Genomic DNA, 19,130 nt, shown 5'->3' with positions numbered 1-19,130 from the left:
AGTGCCCCTGGTATAATTGTATTACACACAGTTCCCCTGAGTATACTGTCACATGATGTGCCAAACACTGGCCTAAACCAAATAATTATACCTTTGTGTCCCTTAAAACAATGAATGAGATAACTGTGCCCCCTCAGTGATGCCACTGCACCCCCTAATGAAATATGCCGCTGTGCCCCAATATGAACCGACCTACTATATCCCCCATATGAATTGCACCATTATGACCTCCAATGAATTGTGCCTTTATTACCCCATCATGAACTGTTACTATGCCCCACTATATGAAATGTGCCACTATGACCCCTTTCCCCCAATTAACTGTGCCACTATGCCCCCATAAGAAATGTGCAGTTCCCTAGGACTTTCCAGCTGTTTCAAACTACAACTCCCATCATGCTCAGACAAAGTGCATTACGGGAGCTGTAGTTTTGCAACAACTGTAGTGCTAAAGATTGTGGAAAACTGAGAATGCTCACCTGTCCTGGTGTTAGGGAATTACTTTAAAGTTACTATTTGCTGCTCTGGCCTCTTTCTATTCAGGCCTGGCCAGAGCAGAATGTTGCAGACAGTGCTAATCGCACCATCTGCATCATAGAGGGAGCACTGGTCGGCTGAGCAGGGAAAAGTGTGTTCCCTTGCTCCAGGCCACTGCACTAGCCCATTCATTTATATCGGTGTTTTATTGTATGTGGGTAAAGCAGATGCCTCTTTAGGAATGTGTTCTAACAGGCCTCTCTACTGGGGGAGCTTCTTTATTCTAGATATTAAAGTGTACCTATCGTTAACAAAAACTTTTTATATAATGTAGATATTATATGTATATTTGTAATACAGTCATGGCCGTAAATGTTGGCACCCCTGAATTTTTTTTAAAGAAAATGAAGTATTTCTCACAGAAAAGCATTGTAGTAACACATGTTTTGCTACAAACATGTTTATTCCCTTTGTGTGTATTGGAACTAAACCAAAAAAGGAGGAAAAAAAGCAAATAAAAAGCATAATGTAACACCAAACTCCAAAAATGGACTGGACAAAATTATTGGCACCCTTAACTTAATATTCACTTGCTTCCTATAACTATCAATAAGCTTCTTACACCTCTCAGCCGGAATGTTGGACCACTCTTCCTTTGCAAACTGCTCCAGGTCTCTTATTGGAATGTGGCCTTTTCCCAACAGCAATATTAAAGGGGTACTCCGCTGCCCTGCCTTCCGGAGCTCCACTCGCAGCGTCCGGAAGAACCCCTTTAAGATCTCTCCACAGGTGTACAATGGGATGTTCAATTGAACCTCCACCATATTTCACTGTAGATACTGTGTTCTTTTCTTTGTAGGCCTCATTCCTTTTTTGGTAAACAGTAGAAGGATGTGCTTTACCTAAAAGCTCTATCTTGGTCTCATCTGTCCACAAGATGTTTTCCCAGAAGGATTTTGGCTTACTCAAGTTCATTTTGGCAAAATTTAGTCTTTCTTTTTTTATGTCTCTGTGTCAGCAGTGGGGTCCTCCTGGGTCTCCTGCCATAGCGTTACATTTCATTTAAATGTCGAAGTCCTCAGACAGTTCTCTTCTCCTTTTTGTTGTCCGTGCTTAGTATGGCACACAGACACACAATGCAAAGACTAAGTAAACTTCTCTCCTTTTTATCTGCTTTCAGGTGTGATTTTTATATTGCCCACCCCTGTTACTTGCCCCACATGCTTGAAACAATCTTGTTTTTCCACAATTTTGAAAGGGTGCCAATAATTTTATCCAGCCCATTTTTGGAGTTTGGTGTGACATTATGTCCAATTTTGCTTTTTTTTCCTCCCTTTTTTTCGTTTAGTTCAGATACACACAAAGAGAATAAACATGTGTATAGCAAAACATGTGTTACTGCAATCCTTTTCTGTGATAAATACTTTTTAAATACTATTTTCTAGAGAACTTTCAGGGGTGCCAACATTTACGGCCATGACTGTATACATTGTTTAAAAAATGTGTATATTTTTTAATGTTTCTGTGAGGAGACCAAGTACAGGACGTGTGGGAGGACAAGCAGGGCTCTGTGCAGGCCCCTACCTTATCAATCATCCTGCTGTGTGAGCTGGAAGCATGTTGTGGTATGGAGTGTGAGATTCAGGGCAGATGGAATTACCCTATGGGCAGATGGCATTAACCCCATTCGTGACGCCAGGGCATGGTTTATCCTCAATACCACCCAAAGTTATACCCTGGATCCTGGGCTAGGCACAAGGGCAATAATGACTCTGACACCAAGTTACAGACAATGGTAGCTTTACTGAGTGACAGATGGCACAGTCTATACAGTGTAGCCAGGCCCACGGAGGTGACCACTGACTTCAGAGACCTTTAAGGGCTTGCTAGGGCTTGCAGTGGTTTTAGACAATTTAGTGAGGCCACGTTGACTTAACAATAGATGACAATGACTGACTTGACTTGACTGGAGATAGACTAAGCTGTAACTTTAGCTTACTTGTAGACTTGTAGCTGCATACTAAACTTGAGTCTCCTTTGACTCCAGACACACTCTTAGGCTCCACTGCACCTCAGCAAAGACTCAGGAACTAAGAGAGAGAAGAGACTCCTCCCAGGGCTTTTATGGGGGGAGACTCTGGTGGGGTCCCATTGGTCATCTTTAAGTCACCTGGTCACTGATACCTCCAGGGTAACAATCACATGAGAACTCCCATGACAACTGATGATCACGTTAACCTTTCTTAAAGATACAACTCCCACACTGGGCCACCAAAAACTCCCCCTCTTAAACACAGCCGTCCTTGGTGCCCAGTCCTGGAGGGCAGACGACTGGAAGTGGCCACTGGGGCCTAGACTGACAGTTCCTGGGACATTATTGTCGAATGTCCTTTCACAGGTCTGAATAAAAAGAACTGAGATGAGTCCATGTAACATTTTTGTGAAAACGTCCATACATGTACCTTTCAATAAAGGGACATAAACATGTGGGATTCATTACCCTTTATAACTACACTTTTATCACATTTAATATACTTGAGTCGGATCAGGCTGCCTGAGGCTCTCTACCTGATGCCTTAGCTACTGGGGCCCCTCGGCACTAACCACTTCTCCCCAGAACTCTATACATGTTTTTATATAACATACCAGTGTTACCTTTTATATGCAGCAACTCTTGTTTTAGACAGGGGAATTATGGACTGGAAATGTACATGTTAGATACAGTCCTAACTAGTCATCTGACTATCTTATATAATACATTATGTAAGCTGACTGATTTAGACTATGTGTTATACTGACAAGTTTGTACACAGCACTACCATTATTACTTATACCTAGCTGGTAGTTGTCCTTGCGTCGACCTTTGGGATCTGCACAACACCACCTTTGGAGAATCTGGAACTCTTGAGATTTCTGGAGCTCTTGGGAGTTCTGGAGCTGCGGCTGGCTCTCCCTCAGAGAACTCAGATGCTGGTATTAGTTCAGGACTGGCTGGACTCAGAGTCTCTGGCAGCTGTGCTGGAGAGGCTGGTAACAGGGTTGGCACTCTGGAGACTGGTGTATAGGCTGTAGCAGTGACAAGACTGGGACTGGTGTGAAGACTAATGTGGGTTGAACCAGCCCCGGTGTTGGTGAGACATAGAAGATTGCAGGCTGATTTGGAGAAAACATGGGGAAATCCATAGACGAGTGGATTCCCTCGCCCGGGGACATACTCTCTCGCAGGCCTGACAGCTGGAGGAGGCGGCGCTGGGAGCATTGGTAGATCTTCTTTGAGACATAAATTGATTCCATTTATGTGAACGACTTGTGGCTCATACCCAGGTTTTTACACTTCGTAGACATCAGACTCAGGATAGGCTATGGCCGTCACAGTGTACGGATCTGTCTCCCAGATAGACTCTAGCTTGTTGGTCCTTGGAAACTTGTTGTCTCTGTTGAGCCCCGCCCATCTTTTTGCTGACAATTTCTTTGGCTTCTTGGATCCTTCTCTGGTAGTCAGAGACCCATTCTAGGGAGGCTTGCGGAGAGTTGAACGGGGCCTGGAGCCCAAATGTCCGGTCTTAAGGCAGCTGCCCATGTCTCCCCATCATCAAGTAGAAAGGGGTATACCCCGTAGAACAATGGACTGTGTTGTTATATATCTCCAGTAATTCGGGCCACTCTTGTGCTCGCAACATGTGGGTAAAGACTTCATTGATGCGCTCATAGAGCCCATTCCCCTGGGGATGGTAAGCGGTAGTCCGGAGTTTCTTACAGGCATGGAATTTACATAACTCTTGGAAGAGTTGGGCCTCGAAGGCCGTTCCTTCGAGGCCCAACTGCACCCAATTGGAGTAGAACATCTTGGCTCCTGTCTTGGCTGTGAGATCTTTGACGGGTACATTGACAACCCATTTAGAGTAATGATCCACCATGAGAGCATAAGTATACCCATACCGGGTAGGAGAGAATTTAACGTGGTCTAATGCAACCAACTGGATGGGCCTTTCACTCTGGATGGAATGGTAGGGTGCTCTTGCGTCCTTGCACACATTCTGTGATGTTACAGACTGCACATTCACTGCACCATTTCTCAATGTCACTTCGCATTCCGATCCAATAGAATCTTCATGTTGGCACCTTTTTTCGCCAGAAGGTAGTCCAACAGATCCCCCATGACTCTACTTTCGTCTTGAAGAGTCTTCCAGGTGTATAGGTCTTCCTTAACCTTTTTGGACCTGGGTTCACTGTCCATGAGGGCGGTCACAACATTCTGGTTGACGAACCGCTGATAAAATGGGGGCATCTCCACATCTTACCCACACGTCTTCAACAGGTGGTTCTTCGCCGGGGGTCATCTGAGACAGTACATCTGCATTGACATTTGACTTGCCGCTTCTGTACTTGATGGTGAAACTGTAATTGGCTAGTCTTGAAGCCCATCGCTGTTCAATGGTACCCAACTTGGCAGTGTTCAGGTGGGCCAACGGGTTATTGTTCGTGTCGAAAGTAAATGCCATGGCAGTCAAATAGTCTTATTGAAACTTTGGGTCACGGCCCACACCAGGGTGAGAAGTTCCAACTTGAATGAGCTGTAATTGGCATCGTTCTTCTCTGCTCCTCGCAGATTGTGACTGGCATAGGAAATTACTCACTCTTGTCCTTCCTGGACTTAGGACAGGATAGCTCCCAGACCCTCGAAACTGGCATCAGTATACATCCAGAACAGCTGACTGTAGTCTGGTTACACCAAGATGGGTGGCTCCGTCAGCAGACGTTTAAGAGCCCGTAACGCTGTCTCTTGCTCTTTGGACCATTCAATAGGTAGTCTTCCATTGTAGTTCTCCTTCGCCGTACCCTGTAAAAGGGCTGTGTGGGTTTCTGCAATCTGAGCGAAGTGGAGAATGAAGCGGCGGTAGTAGCCGGCAAATCCCAGGAAGCTCCTGACATCTTTCACCGTACGCGAGGTAGACCAGTTCTTGACAGCTTCCACCTTTTCAGGATTGCACTGACAACATGACCCAATAATGGACCTGAGGCTTGAGCTGGTGACACTTGTACGGTTTAATCTTTAATCCATGCTTAAAGAGTAGCTCCCACCATCTTTTTTTATTTTTTTAATGTCCATGCCTATTGCCCATCTATCCCTAACCACCTCCCTGCCTTTACATTTTTTTTTTTTTTTTTTACTATTTTAAAAATGCCTTTTTGTCTGCCTGGTAGTGTGCTCACTTACCAGGCAGACTTCCCCAGCAGGCGCGACGTCACTGATGCCTGCTGGGGGGCCGACTTCTGCCCTTAGTTCACCTATACAGGGTGCCTCCAGCTGTTTAACCACTACAACTCCCAGCTTGCCCTGACATCTATTGGCTGTCAGGGCATGCAGGGAGTTGTAGTGGTGAAACAGCTGGAGGCCCCCTGTGTTGAAAATAAGTAAGGGCCATGGCCGCGACGCTACCCCCGTTACACCCCCCTCCCCCCCCCCCCCGTGTTGAGAACCCCGAATCCCACTTACCCCACAAAGCTGAAAACCCCATACCCCACTCTCCCCAAGACATACCCTAGTGCAGAGTCCTGAGGCGGCAGCAGCAGTGGCGTGTAAATGCCGGGAGGCGGGGCTGGCGTGTGAGGCCCAGGGAGCCAATGTGCTCTCAGCACTCGCTCCCGCCTGTCTGATTGGCAAGGAGCGAGTGCAGGCTGAATGAATTAGGACTGATTGCCCGGCTGGCACCGGTCCGAATTCAAGTGTGACATCACGCCAGCCTGCAGCCGGCCATTACGAGGGAAAACCCTAGTGTCCGGTTTTCAAAATTAAAATAAGCTATTTTAATAAAAAAAAATTAATGGATCTATATTAGAGATATTGTAGTACATAAGTACTACAACGTATCCAAAAGAAAAATTTGGTGACCGTGCCCATTTAAGACTTGGAAGACTTTGACAGATGACTGCGGTGTTACTGGTAGGACTTGGAATACACAATGACATTATCCAGGTACATTAGGACACTTAGAAAATTTAGATGGCCCAGACACCTTTCCATCAGACGCTGGAATGTAGCAGGGCCCAAACGGCATACTTTTAAACTTGAACAGTCCCATGGGTGTAGTGAAGGCGGCCTTTTCCCTATCCTCTACTGCCATAGGCACTTGCCAATATCTGCTGGTTAAGTCCAGGGTGGAAAAGTAAGCAGCCAACCTGAGGGCTGTGATTGACTCCTCGATCCTTGGCAAAGGATAAGCATCTTTGTGCATCCTCTGTGCACAGAGCCCTGCTTGTCCTCTGTGCACAGAGCCCTGCTTGTCCTCTGTGCACAGAGCCCTGCTTGTCCTCTGTGCACAGAGCCCTGCTTGTCCTCTGTGCACAGAGCCCTGCTTGTCCTCTGTGCACAGAGCCCTGCTTGTCCTCTGTGCACAGAGCCCTGCTTGTCCTCTGTGCACAGAGCCCTGCTTGTCCTCTGTGCACAGAGCCCTGCTTGTCCACCCACACTTCCTGTATTGTCACCTCACAGAGAAACACAGGCAATAGCTGCAAGGGCAAAAATATATTCATTTTTTACTCATTACAAATATACATATTATCTACATTGTATAAAAAGTTTTTGCTAATGACAGGTACACTTAAATGAGGGTCACAGACGTACCCCGAATGTTAACACCTTATGACATGTCAGAAGTTCTTTAAATAGGATGTACACTTCAGGGCAGTTTGTTAAATTAAACTTTTTTGTGGCATCCTTATCTGGTCACTAACCTCTCAAACTTTTCAGGATAAGCTGCCTGTGTGTACATGAAGAGTATCACTATTTCTGGCCATTATATAATTTGTAGGTCACATTTTTCACAATGTTTCCCTTCTGAAGGCTCCATCTTTAATTTTCTGTTGTCTTTGAGCTAGATGGCGGAAACTAATCTCTATAATGGCTCCCATACACAGGACACACAGAAGAGGGGATCCTGCTGCACACCCCCAGAAGCAGTATGGATGACATTAAACAGCAATACTGAGCTGTGTAAGCTACAAATAAAACCTTTGAGTGAGGTATAACCCTTAATAGAGCCTTCAGCAGCATCTCTGTGTATGTCTCTGCCTCTCTCACTCTGCAGCTGATGCCTCCTGTACCCTCTTTATAGACTTTTATGGACATGAAACCTGTAAGCTGATCCATGTCAAGATGGATTTTTGCATTTTTTGAATGATTGGTGTAAGAGGGAGAAGGAGGAGGAGTCTGATAAGATTAGAAAAAGGGCATTTAAGATATTACAATATTTCTTATGTTCACTAACACAATATGATATGATTTATGCAAAGTTTGTTGAAAAGTTAGTGACCATTTATTATTTGTTCCACTCTTATTAATTATTGTATGTTTTGGGAATCTTTTAGGGATTAACTTTTTTTCACATCTGCTGCAACAAGTGAATACCCCCCTGTCAGAGCACATGCATCACCAATTGTTGGCACAACCAGGAAGAATTGGGAAGGGTTCACAGTTCACACTTAATCTTTTTAGACAAAGCCAGGAATGGAACATCATGGAGAAAAACTAATACTATAAAGATTTTCACCTTTTTTTCTGTGGGCCCACTGGTTTTGGTTAAATGTATTGCCCAATATACAACATTCGATCCTAGCCTTAGGGCAGCAGTACAGGTTGATTTAAAAAGGATGTTGCAAATTTATTAACATGGAAAGATACACTGTCCAAGTTTTATCTATACGCTCCAAATGTTGGAAGTGATTTCCACTAGTGGCACGGCAAATGTCTAGGCAGTAGTCTAGTTCTACCTAGACATGTGCCAGCATATAATTGTAAATGGACTCCTAATTTAGTCATACAGTGTCTCTGTCATTTAGATCCCCTGCCATGGGGGGCTGACACAGTTTTCAAACTATTAGATCTGGCAATTGTGGAGGCCAGTACAACATTGTGAATTGTTTCCAGCTTGGCCGATCCAATGTTCCAATTGAGTTTCATTCAGGTATTGGCAAACATCCAAATGGAAATGTGGAGGTGCACCATCCTGCTGATAGATTAAGTCAAAACGTAGTCTATCTGTATTATAAGCCTTTAACATGTCCAGGTAAGAATTGCCAGTGACAGTATACTGAGCAAAAAAATAAGGGACATTAGTCTTTTTCTTGTGCACGATAAGGGCACCTGTTTTTTTTTTTTTTTTTTTTTTTTTTTTAGAGCTCTAATTGCAAACATTGTAGAGTTTGACTTTCGCACCAAGGTGAAAAATAGCCACATCGCTGTCAGGGAATTTGCCCTATTCCATTCAGATCTCAGTCAATTTAAAAAAGACAGCTTTTCAATTGTCTAGTTTCATCTCCTGAAGAGATGTAGAATGCAGACATTTTCATGAGATGTGCCATAAAGTGGTTTGTGGCTCCTGTAGTCCCACACTAGTTAGCCTGTTTTTATTTTTATTTTCAGTCACTGGCCACTTACCACTAATGTTACTTTTAAAAGGGAATCTGTCATCAGTTTCACCTTCACTAACCTGTCGGTACAGACAGGTAGTGCAGGTGACACTGATAACAACCATACTTACCTGGTTCTTTTCCGTGCTCCTGTTCTCCAGCAGTCTTCTTCTGTATCTTTCGTTTCTGGGGCGACTTGGAGCATAGGCGGAGCTTCGTGACGTCACTGCTCCTGCTTCTCTGCTGGGTCCCACTGCTAGCAAAGAGTAGCAGTGAGGTCACTAAGCTCCGCCCATGCTCCAAGTCGGCCCCAGAACGGAAGATACAGAAAAATATAGTGGGAGAACCACAGCTTGGATTGGGACTAGGTAAGTATGGTTGTCATCAGTGTCACCTGCACTACTTGTCACTACCAACAGGTTAGTACAGGTGAAACTGATGACAGATTTCCTTTTAACTACAGGCTTATTCACCATCCTTTCTGAATCACCCAGTATAACATATAACCTGTGGACTGAAGTCACACTATTTGTAGAAGAGAACACCCATGTTTTTTTATTTTTATTTTTTTATCCAGAATAAGCATTTAGGGTAGGGTCACACAAGTGTTTGCGCAGCATATACCCTTAATGTTATGTGTCCAGTGAAAAAACTGCTCAGCATATCTATATATTTTTTTCTAAATCTTTAATTCATCGTATACCAGGTATGTAGTTTATTTTGCTTCTGTCATCCTGGCCACAGGTCTGTCTGGTCCCCCAGGGGCGGGCAAGTCCACATTTATTGAATACTTTGGAAAAATGCTTACAGAACAGGGGCATAAAGTTGCGGTTTTGGCGGTTGATCCTTCCTCCAGCACCAGTGGTGGTAAGTTGATGCACTATTCAATCTGTCATTGCTGTCTTATAAGTAAAACTGACCTAAAGCTTTGCCCTAAGGCTACATTCACATCACGATTTTGCCATACTGTTTTGAATCTGTACGCAATCATGTGCTCATACAGTTTACATTAACTACAATGTTATAAAAATTGTATACGTTTTTTATAAAGGTCACAAAACATTTGTAAACAAAAAAAACAGGACAGAACAGTATACAAAACTGTATGTTTTTATATGGGTGGTCAATGTATAAGGCAAGCAATACGGTTGTGTACTGTTTTCAAATACAAAAACTGATTCAAAACAGTATGGCTAAATCGTGATGTGAATGTGAGTTGTGTGTGTTAGGGTGCATGCACACCACGTTTTCTCGTTCAGCTCCATTGGGGGACACAGGAACCGTGGGTATATCTTCCTGCCACTAGGAGGCTGCCACTAGGCTTAACAAAAAATAAGTCGGCTCCTCCCAGCAGGGTATACACCACCGTGGGTATAGCAGGGGACGCAGGAACCGTGGGTATATCTTGCTGCCACTAGGAGGCTGACACTAGGCTTAACAAAAAATAAGTCGGCTCCTCCCAGCAGGGTATACACCACCAGTTCCCGTATACGGTTTCAAGGTAAAAACTGTACGGAACCATATAGAAACTTAACATTGTAAACCGTATGTCAAAGGCATCATCCGGTTTAGTCCGTTTTGCGTCTTATACAGTTTGTTCCTATTTTTTTTTACCGTACCCAAAACCGTAGTCTACCATGTTGTTTGGTCCAGGTGAAGAACCGTATTAAACCGTATGTGTTTTTTTTTAACATGGGAGTCAATGGGAACCGTACAGAACCATATGTGCGTACGGTTCCATCTGGTTTGCACCATAGCGTTTTTTACTTTGCACAGTTTTTTTTCTTGGAATTTCAATCAAACAAGTGAAACTTTATTCAAAATGGAGGGAAAACTTAAAAACGTATATGTTTTTTTCTTCGGATGCAACCGGACATCAGTTTTCAAACTGTATACGGTTTTTAACCGTATACGGGTTGAAATTTGTACACACGTTTTGATACAGTTTAGTCAGGTTTTGAGGAATCCGTTTTCCATCAAAAACCTGATATGAAAACTGTATTGCAAAAACGTGGTGTGCATGCAGCCTTATGTTAGGAGTTTAGGTTGTAGTTACATTAGTAATCCAGTGTAAATCCTTAAGTATCATACACATTAGAATGTAATCTATTTGTTGTACAAAGATACATGAAAATTCCCTGTTCATAAGGTTGCATAAATATACTGGTAAAATGTAGTGCTTTAATAAGCTTGTGTTTTCAGTATTGACTTGTCCCAAGCTCTGAAGTGTGTTTGTCTTATTTTATTCTGCTTTGGAGCCATAAATACAGGCCTGAATATGGTTAGAAAAAAAGAAACTTTGTTCAAGGTTTTATTGCCTTAGGAGACTACATATGAAATTAAAGCGTGCTGCCCAGGATGCCCCGTTCACCCTGGGGGAGGGCATTTAGTCCAGCCTACATACATAATCCAGCACTTTACTATTGCAACTTTGGGGAAAATGGAAGCTGTTTTTTACTTGCAGCATTAAAAAGGCAAGACCTAGTTTGATACACTTTTGCATTGTTGCATTGACAGAAAAAGCTATTTACTGTAAAGGGTATGTTCACGTGTGGCAGATACGTTGCAGGTTTAATCGAGATTTGCTGCAGATTTTGACTTTCCTAGTGAATTTAATTGGGAAAATGGGCAACATTTCTGCCACGTGTGAACATATCAAAAAGGGGATCAAATCTTTGCTTTATCAAAAGGCCATACTTATGTAGGATGCACAGAGGCCTCATTGCTATATGGGGTGGGGGTTCAGAATACTGATGAACATTCATGAGGGGCTGACTGTTTAGTATTTTAAGTGCATACAAGTATGGGGAGAACGAGGTGACTGTTTTGTGGGGTTTACTTAGACTGTCCAGCACCACCTATCTGATTTTGTATATTGGCACAGCCATAATAATACTTGTTGTACTACATGTAATCATGGAACTGGCACTTTTTATACAATCCTCATTTGTGAGCATTTAGTAAATAGAAGTGAATGATTTTGCATCTGAACAACCTCCTGCATTTAGCATTGTGGCATCTTGAACTGAACTGGTGATTTATCTCTGTTTTAGTAAGTGGCTTTTCCTATTGAAATAATGGAATCAAATTGTGGGATGCATGAAAATAAACACAGATTCTCGTGACAAGCATAGTTTTGTCTCTGTGTATATGTCACTAGTCAGACCACAGTAGTGTGTCTAATTTTGATTACCTTTATATAAGAAGGACATGGCTGAACTGGAGCAGGTAAAAAGAAGCGCAACCAAGGAAATTACAGGAGTAGGTGCCTTGGAGTGGAGTAATAACACAGAATAATCTATTTAGGATTATCCAGTTTGGGGTATAAAAGACGTCTTAGAGGTGATCTGATTGCTTTGTATAAGAGTGGAAAGTGCAGAGACCTTTCTAGTGATCTTTTTATATGTAGCCATGTAACCATGACAAGATGGCATGCTTTATGTTTCACCATCATAGACAGGAATTTTTTCCTGTAAGAGCAGTGAGGCTTTGGAACTCTGTCACATGGTTGATTCATTGAACAGGTTTCAAAAGGGGCCTTGGTGACTTTCTTTAAAAATATAATATCGTAAACTATGGCCAAAATATTTTGAGAGGTGGGACACTGATTCAGGGTTTTGTTCTAATTGTCAGATTTGGTGTCAGAAAGTGGTAAATGTTATCCACCTCCATAGGGTTTTTTTTTTTTTGTTCTTAATCTGGATCAACACTGTAGCATTATAGGTTCAACTTGATAGACTTTTGCCTTATGTACTATGTAAGTTTATATTCCCTTACACAGAATTGTTCTTAATATATTATGGTGATGCTGGACTTTACTTTTAGATAGTTGGACTGGTAGACCAATTCACCTTTGAGCATCAATTTTAAAGTTTTTCTTAAAATCATTTTCCTCTGGCCTTTAGGTTCTCTTCTTGGAGATAAAACAAGAATGACTGAGCTGTCTAGAGACATGAATGCCTACATTAGACCTTCTCCAACCAGGGGGACCTTAGGAGGAGTCACCCGGACGACAAATGAAGCCATTCTTCTGTGTGAAAGTGGGGGCTATGACATTGTCCTTGTGGAAACTGTAGGTAAGAAAAAAGTCTAGCTATTTCATGTTGGGCAAGGCCACTGTAGTCATTAGCACTGCTTGTTTGTTGTGGTGGTATTGCCCTTTGTTACACTGCTCAAAGGGGTACTTTGCCCCTAGACATCTTATACCCTATCCTAAGGATAGGGAATAAGAAGTCTGATTGCTGGGGTCCCCTGAGATCTCCGGGGTGGCACCCCAGCGTTCTGAACATTTATGTTCAGAATGCCGTCTTTGGCTGGCCATTGTCGTGATGTCACGCCACTCCCCCTCCTTTCATGTCTATGGGATGGCTGTCAAGAGAGACCACAGCCGTCACGCTCCCTCCCATAGGCATGAATGTTCAGAATGTTGGGGTGGCGAAATGGAGATCGTGGGGGATGCCATTGGCCCCTCCTTTGGATAGGGGATAAGATGTCTAGGGGCGGAGTACTCCTTTAAGCAAGTTGTGACCAAATTTAATTGTTTAGTTTTAGAATAAGCCATTCTTTTATCATTAGTATACTCTGGCTTAGCATGCCTTTGCTGTTTTTTTTTTTTTTCAAATTAACATACTGCCCGTTTGGTCACCTTGTGAAATGTCCACTTCTATGCAGGTAAGATTCCACATTCAGGACCATCTTTCATAGCACCAACTGCAGATTTAGTTTTTATTTCTCGTCACAGGTTCTAGTCTGTCAGTAGAGGGTCAATTACAGGTTTTAGTAGAGCGTATGCCATGAGATACAGCTTCTCAGAGTGCTCTGAATTTTGGGAAGTGAGAACACAAGAGTGATGTCCTTAGCTTCCTTGATGTGCTGAGTAATATAGAAAATCTAATTTCCATATAGACGATGAGAGAGTTCCCAGCAACTTGCATCGGTCTTTTCATCAGCCATGCTAACTACAGGAACAAAAATCAATAATAGTAATATATATCTCAGTGGTGTCATCCAATAAGCGTTTAGTGTCACTGTTGAAGTCACGGCTCAGTGTGAATGCTGACGAGTTTACATTATCTATTGCTCACAAGGCTTATTGGAAACTTTTAGCGCTCACTCTAACTTTTTCCTCTGTCTTTTTGTGTTTAAACAAAATTGTAAAATTGCATCATTTTATTATACAAAAATGTGTTTTCAGAACCTTATATTCTTTTTTTTTACAAACGGTAGCATACCACATTCTTAGAAATTTAGTGGTGTTTTATGACATTTACTCATCTGCCACTATAACAAAAAACATGATTTCCAAAGGTACTAAGGTAGTGAATGGTATGTATTTTTATGCCTTCAACTAGAAATCTAGTTTATGACTTTCCCATCTGTGTCTCATTACCACCTTGAATGCACTATCCCCCTCCTACATCTCCTCTCTAATGTTCATCACTTTAAGGCAAATGTATATAGGGGATGATAATATAACCAGACCATTATATTTGCACCACTACTACAGCTGTATGTACTACTCCTTCTGCATACTCTTTTTCTTCTACTATACTATATAGTTACATAGTTTATAAGGTTGAAAAAAGACCAGAGTCTTCAAGTTCATCCTATATCCCTATTGTGTCCCTACTATGTTGATCCAGAGGAAGGAAAAAACCTCTGAGGCTAAGTTTCCACTTTTTGTTTTTAAACTGCCACTGCAGTTTTTGAGCCAAAGTCAGAAGTGGATCCATAAGGGAGAAGTGTAAGTCCTTCCATTATATTTCCTATTCCTTTTTAATACATTTCTGGCTTTGGCTCAAAAACTGCAGTGACAGTTTTCCAAAAACTGCTGATGCCAATTGCCCCAAACAAGGGTAAAAGTTCCTTCCCTACTTCGAATATGGCAGTCAGAATAAATTTCTGGATCAACATTCTGTCGCTATAAATCTAGTATCCATAACCTGTAATGTTATTACTCTCCAGAAATGCATTTAGGCCCCTTTTGAACTTTTATTAAGTTCACCGTGACTACCTACTCTGACAGAAAGTTTCATAGTCTCACTGCTCTAACAGTAAATAACCCCTGTTTGTGCTGGTGTAGAAACCTTCGTTCCACTAGCCGTAGAGGATGTCCCCTAAATGTAGATACAGTCCTGGTATAAATAGATCATAGCTTCTTCCAGACCAGTTTGTATGTACCCTGTATACAAAGCAAGGATCTTGACATTTATTTTGTCATCTTGCAGGAGTGGGCCAGTCAGAATTTGCAGTGGCGGACATGGTTGACATGTTCGTTTTGTTGCTGCCACCAGCAGGAGGCGATGAGTTGCAGGTATGTCCTTAATTTTTCCTTTCATTTGATATGGGTCACACCACGATTATGCAATATGGCTGCCTGATCCAGCAGGGAAATTTAAAAACAGCCCACTGCTGTATTCCCCCATCCTATTTATTTAAATGAGCCGTACAGAGTCAGATAGTGACTCCCGTCGACTCATTTTTTAACTATATTAGTTTTATTGCCAGAACCATATCAATTTTATTGCTGACCTTGGAAGACCACGGTTTTCAGTCGGGCAATCAAAACTGATACGGTTCAAAAATTAGCTCAAAAATGAATGGCATGCAACACTGGTCCGGTGGGGATATGGCAGAGGCCGGTTTTTAAAGCTCCCTGCCGTCCCGGCTACTGTATTGCATAATCATAGTGTGAATGTAGCCTTAAAGGCTATGAACACCTTTTTGATTGATTTTTTATTTTTTTTTTACAATATTAAAGGGGTATTCCAGGCAAAAACTTTTTTATATATATCAACTGGCTCCAGAAAGTTAAACAGATTTGTTAATTACTTCTATTAAAAAATCTTAATCCTTTCAGTACTTCAGTATGAGCTTCTGAAGTTAAGGCTGTTCTTTTCTGTCTAAGTGTTCTCTGATGACACCTGTCTCGGGAAACGCCCAGTTTAGAAGCAAATCCCCATAGCAAACCTCTTCTAAACTGGGCGGTTCCCGAGACAGGTGTCATCAGAGAGCACTTACAGAAAAGAACAACCTTAACTTCAGAAGCTCATAAGTACTGAAAGGATTAAGATTTTTTTAATAGAAGTCCTTTACAAATCTGTTTAACTTTCTGGAGCCAGTTGATATATATAAAAAAGTTTTTTCCTGGAATACCCCTTTAATTTATTTGATTACTTTTTTGTATTTATTTATTGCACATATTATTATGATATAATTTATGTATATATATGCTTAGTTTGCAGGCTGCCATGTATAATTTAAAGTGAAACAGAGCAGCCTGCACTATATATGTAAACAAGGATGCTGTAGAGGAGAAAATGAGCAACATTTTTAATAAAGACCTATGGGAAAATGTTGTTAACAAAAACAAACGACAAAGCAATTAAAAAAAATTGCATTCAGAGGTGTGTATAGCCTGTTATTAAAATGTAGGAAATTGTGAAGGTAAACTGCGTCTATGTTGCTGAGATTTCCTACAGAATATGCCTTTTCTTTTATTATGTGAGGTTTTGCTCATATATATATATATATATATATATATATATATATATATATATATATATATATAACCAGGGAAAAAATATATCCTGTAGCAGTGTTGTTAATCTGCATCGGTTCCAATAAATTCTCTCTCTGTTGTGTCTCTTCTTTAAATATTTATCCACCCAGTTAGCCAAGGAATATAAATCAGCTGCTTTTGCTCCAGAAAGCGGACCATATGGGAGCAATCACTTAGGTTCCATGTGAGTTAGGTTCGATGACTTGTAATTTGCATTAGCGTTCACCTCTGTCTGCTTCCTGTAGTGCACAGGAAGTTTTATGTGGCATTAGTTTGGAACTGATGTTTTAAATCACTGTAAGTCACAGACGCTGTACAAACCAGTATGCAAATCAAGCCCACGGCTCAAACCTTCATCGGGATTATCGAGACTCATACTTTCTCCTCTGTCTTCCTGTTACAATCATGGAGGAACTGAAATGTGTGCCGCAGATTGAAACCAGGTGTTGGCTTGTTTGTACAATGTACAAAGAGTGAACATACATTCAGGCAAAGTATGTCTCCGCTCTGTCTCTGCAGTATTAACTGGATGGATTCTGTTTGTTTTTATTATATGTTTCAGTTGTAGATCTTCTATAGAACACAGTGTTTACTGTTTGAATATAATCCGTATCATAACTGCAGAACTTACAAGTGACTACAGCTCTGTTGGGACACAGTCAGTCAGAATAAACATTGATATCAGTGGCTCACAGGTTTTGACGTCTTTGTAGTCTTTCCATTTCTTCTTCATCTGGTACAGATCACCGTGACTTCTTCCAGCTACATCATCCCTCTGCAGAGTCGGGTGTCCGAACATCATTTGCCCCTTACTCTGTCAGCAGATCCTCATCCTCCATATGAAGACAATAATTATTATAACCCTTCTAGACACTGCATCCCCTAAATATAACTCTACCACATACTGTACTCGCTGAAATGAACCCTTCCACACACTGTACCCCCTGAATATAACACTGCCACACACTGTACCCCCCTGAATATAGCCCTGCCACACATTGTACCCCCTGGATTTAACCCTGCCACACACTTTGCCCCCAAAATTCAACCCTGTCAAACACATGTCCCCTAAATCTTAACCCTGCCAGACAATTCTTTAATATACTCCATACCCTTGAAATTGAAAACATGCTGTTCCCCACAAATGAATTATTTATATAGCATGCCCCATTAATGAACTATACACACTGCCACCATAAATTGACTATATACTGTGACACCATTAACGAACTATACACTTTGCCCCGATTAATGCACTATGTGTCTGGGCTGCCACAAATAAAAAAATAAAGTTTGCCTCCCTCCTCTCCCATTAACCTCTTGGGGACGCAGGGCATATGCATACGCCCTGCATCCCCGATCCTTAAGGACTCAGGGCGTACCTGTACGCCCTGAGCCCGGTCCCGGTGTTTAAAACGGGGTCAAGCCGTGACCCCGCATCACACCGGGTCGGTCTCGGCTGCTATTCATAGCCGGGACCCTGGGCTAACAGCGCGCGGCACCGATCGTTGTGCCACGCGCTATTAACCCTTCAGACGCGGTGGTCAAAGTTGACCGCCGCGTCTGAAAGTGAAAGTAAACGCTTCCCGGCAGCTCAGTCGGGCTGATCGGGGGACATCGTGATAAAATCGCGTTGTTCCGATCAGCTGGGATGCAGGCGGAGGTCTCCTTACCTGTCTCCGCGGCGTACGATCGGGGTTTGATTGCTCCAAGCCTGAGGTACAGGCTTGAGCAATCAATCCCCTATCTCACTGATCCGTGCAAAGCTATGACTTTGCAGGGATCAGCATAAGAGATCAGTGTGTGCAGTGTTATAGGTCCCTATAGGTCCCATAAAAAAAAAAAACTGCGTAAATAAAAATAAACATATGGGGTATCGCCGCGTGCGGAAATGTCCGAACTATAAAAATATCTCATTAATCAAATCGCACGGTCAATGGTGTACGCGCAAAAAATTCCAAAGTCCAAAATAGTGTATTTGGTCACTTTTTATATCATGAAAAAATGAATAAAATCGATCAAAAAGTCCGATCAATACAAAAATGGTACCGATAAAAATTTCAGAACATGGCGCAAAAAATGAGCCCTCATACCGGCCAGTATGCGGAAAAATAAAAAAGAATTAACATAGAAATTTTCCTGCATGTAGTTATGATTTTTTTTCCGAAGTACGACAATATCTAACCTATATAAGTAGGGTATCATTTTAACCGTATGGACTTACAGAATAAAGATAAGGTGTTATTTTTACCGAAAAATGCACTGCGTAGAAACGGAAGCCCCCAAAAGTTACAAAATGACATTTTTTCTTCAATTTTGTTGCACAATGAATTTTTTTTCCGTTTCGCCGTGGATTTTTGGGTAAAATGACAAATCTCACTGCAAAGTAGAATTGTTGGCGCAAAAAAATAAGCCATCATATTGAATTTTATGCGCAAAATTGAAAGCGGGGCCTAGAGCTCCAATTATAATCTGGCACTGGGTGTCACACCGCTTGCCCATAGCAATGCCACTGATCCGTATGCAAATAACAGTCAATATAACTGCCATGATAGATTCCATAGGGGCTGTCACCCAGCTTTGCCATACTCCTGAATACCAGATATGTCTAGGAACACATCTTAAGCTTTCATATTACAGAATTTCTTTCAGCTGTATTGCAGGGAGTATTATCTGTCACCCA

At 42.0% G+C, this 19,130-nt stretch overlaps 1 protein-coding gene across 3 annotated transcripts in view; it reads left to right on the top strand.

Annotated features, from left to right (window-relative positions):
* Positions 1–19,130, top strand: part of MMAA (metabolism of cobalamin associated A) — a 35,147-nt gene that overhangs the window by 6,695 nt on the left and 9,322 nt on the right. For all 3 annotated transcript variants that reach the window (XM_056562855.1, XM_056562853.1, XM_056562854.1), the window contains exons 3-5: positions 9,631–9,753; positions 12,792–12,962; positions 15,114–15,199. In XM_056562855.1, coding sequence (XP_056418830.1) covers positions 9,631–9,753; positions 12,792–12,962; positions 15,114–15,199 — 380 coding nt within the window. The remainder of the gene's footprint in view (positions 1–9,630; positions 9,754–12,791; positions 12,963–15,113; positions 15,200–19,130) is intronic.

The sequence above is a fragment of the Hyla sarda genome, chromosome 1 (genome assembly GCF_029499605.1).
Source record: "Hyla sarda isolate aHylSar1 chromosome 1, aHylSar1.hap1, whole genome shotgun sequence".
NCBI classification, from domain to species: Eukaryota; Metazoa; Chordata; class Amphibia; order Anura; family Hylidae; genus Hyla; species Hyla sarda.
Note: the sequence above shows the minus strand (reverse complement) of the source record. Positions and strands in the feature narration are given on the sequence as shown.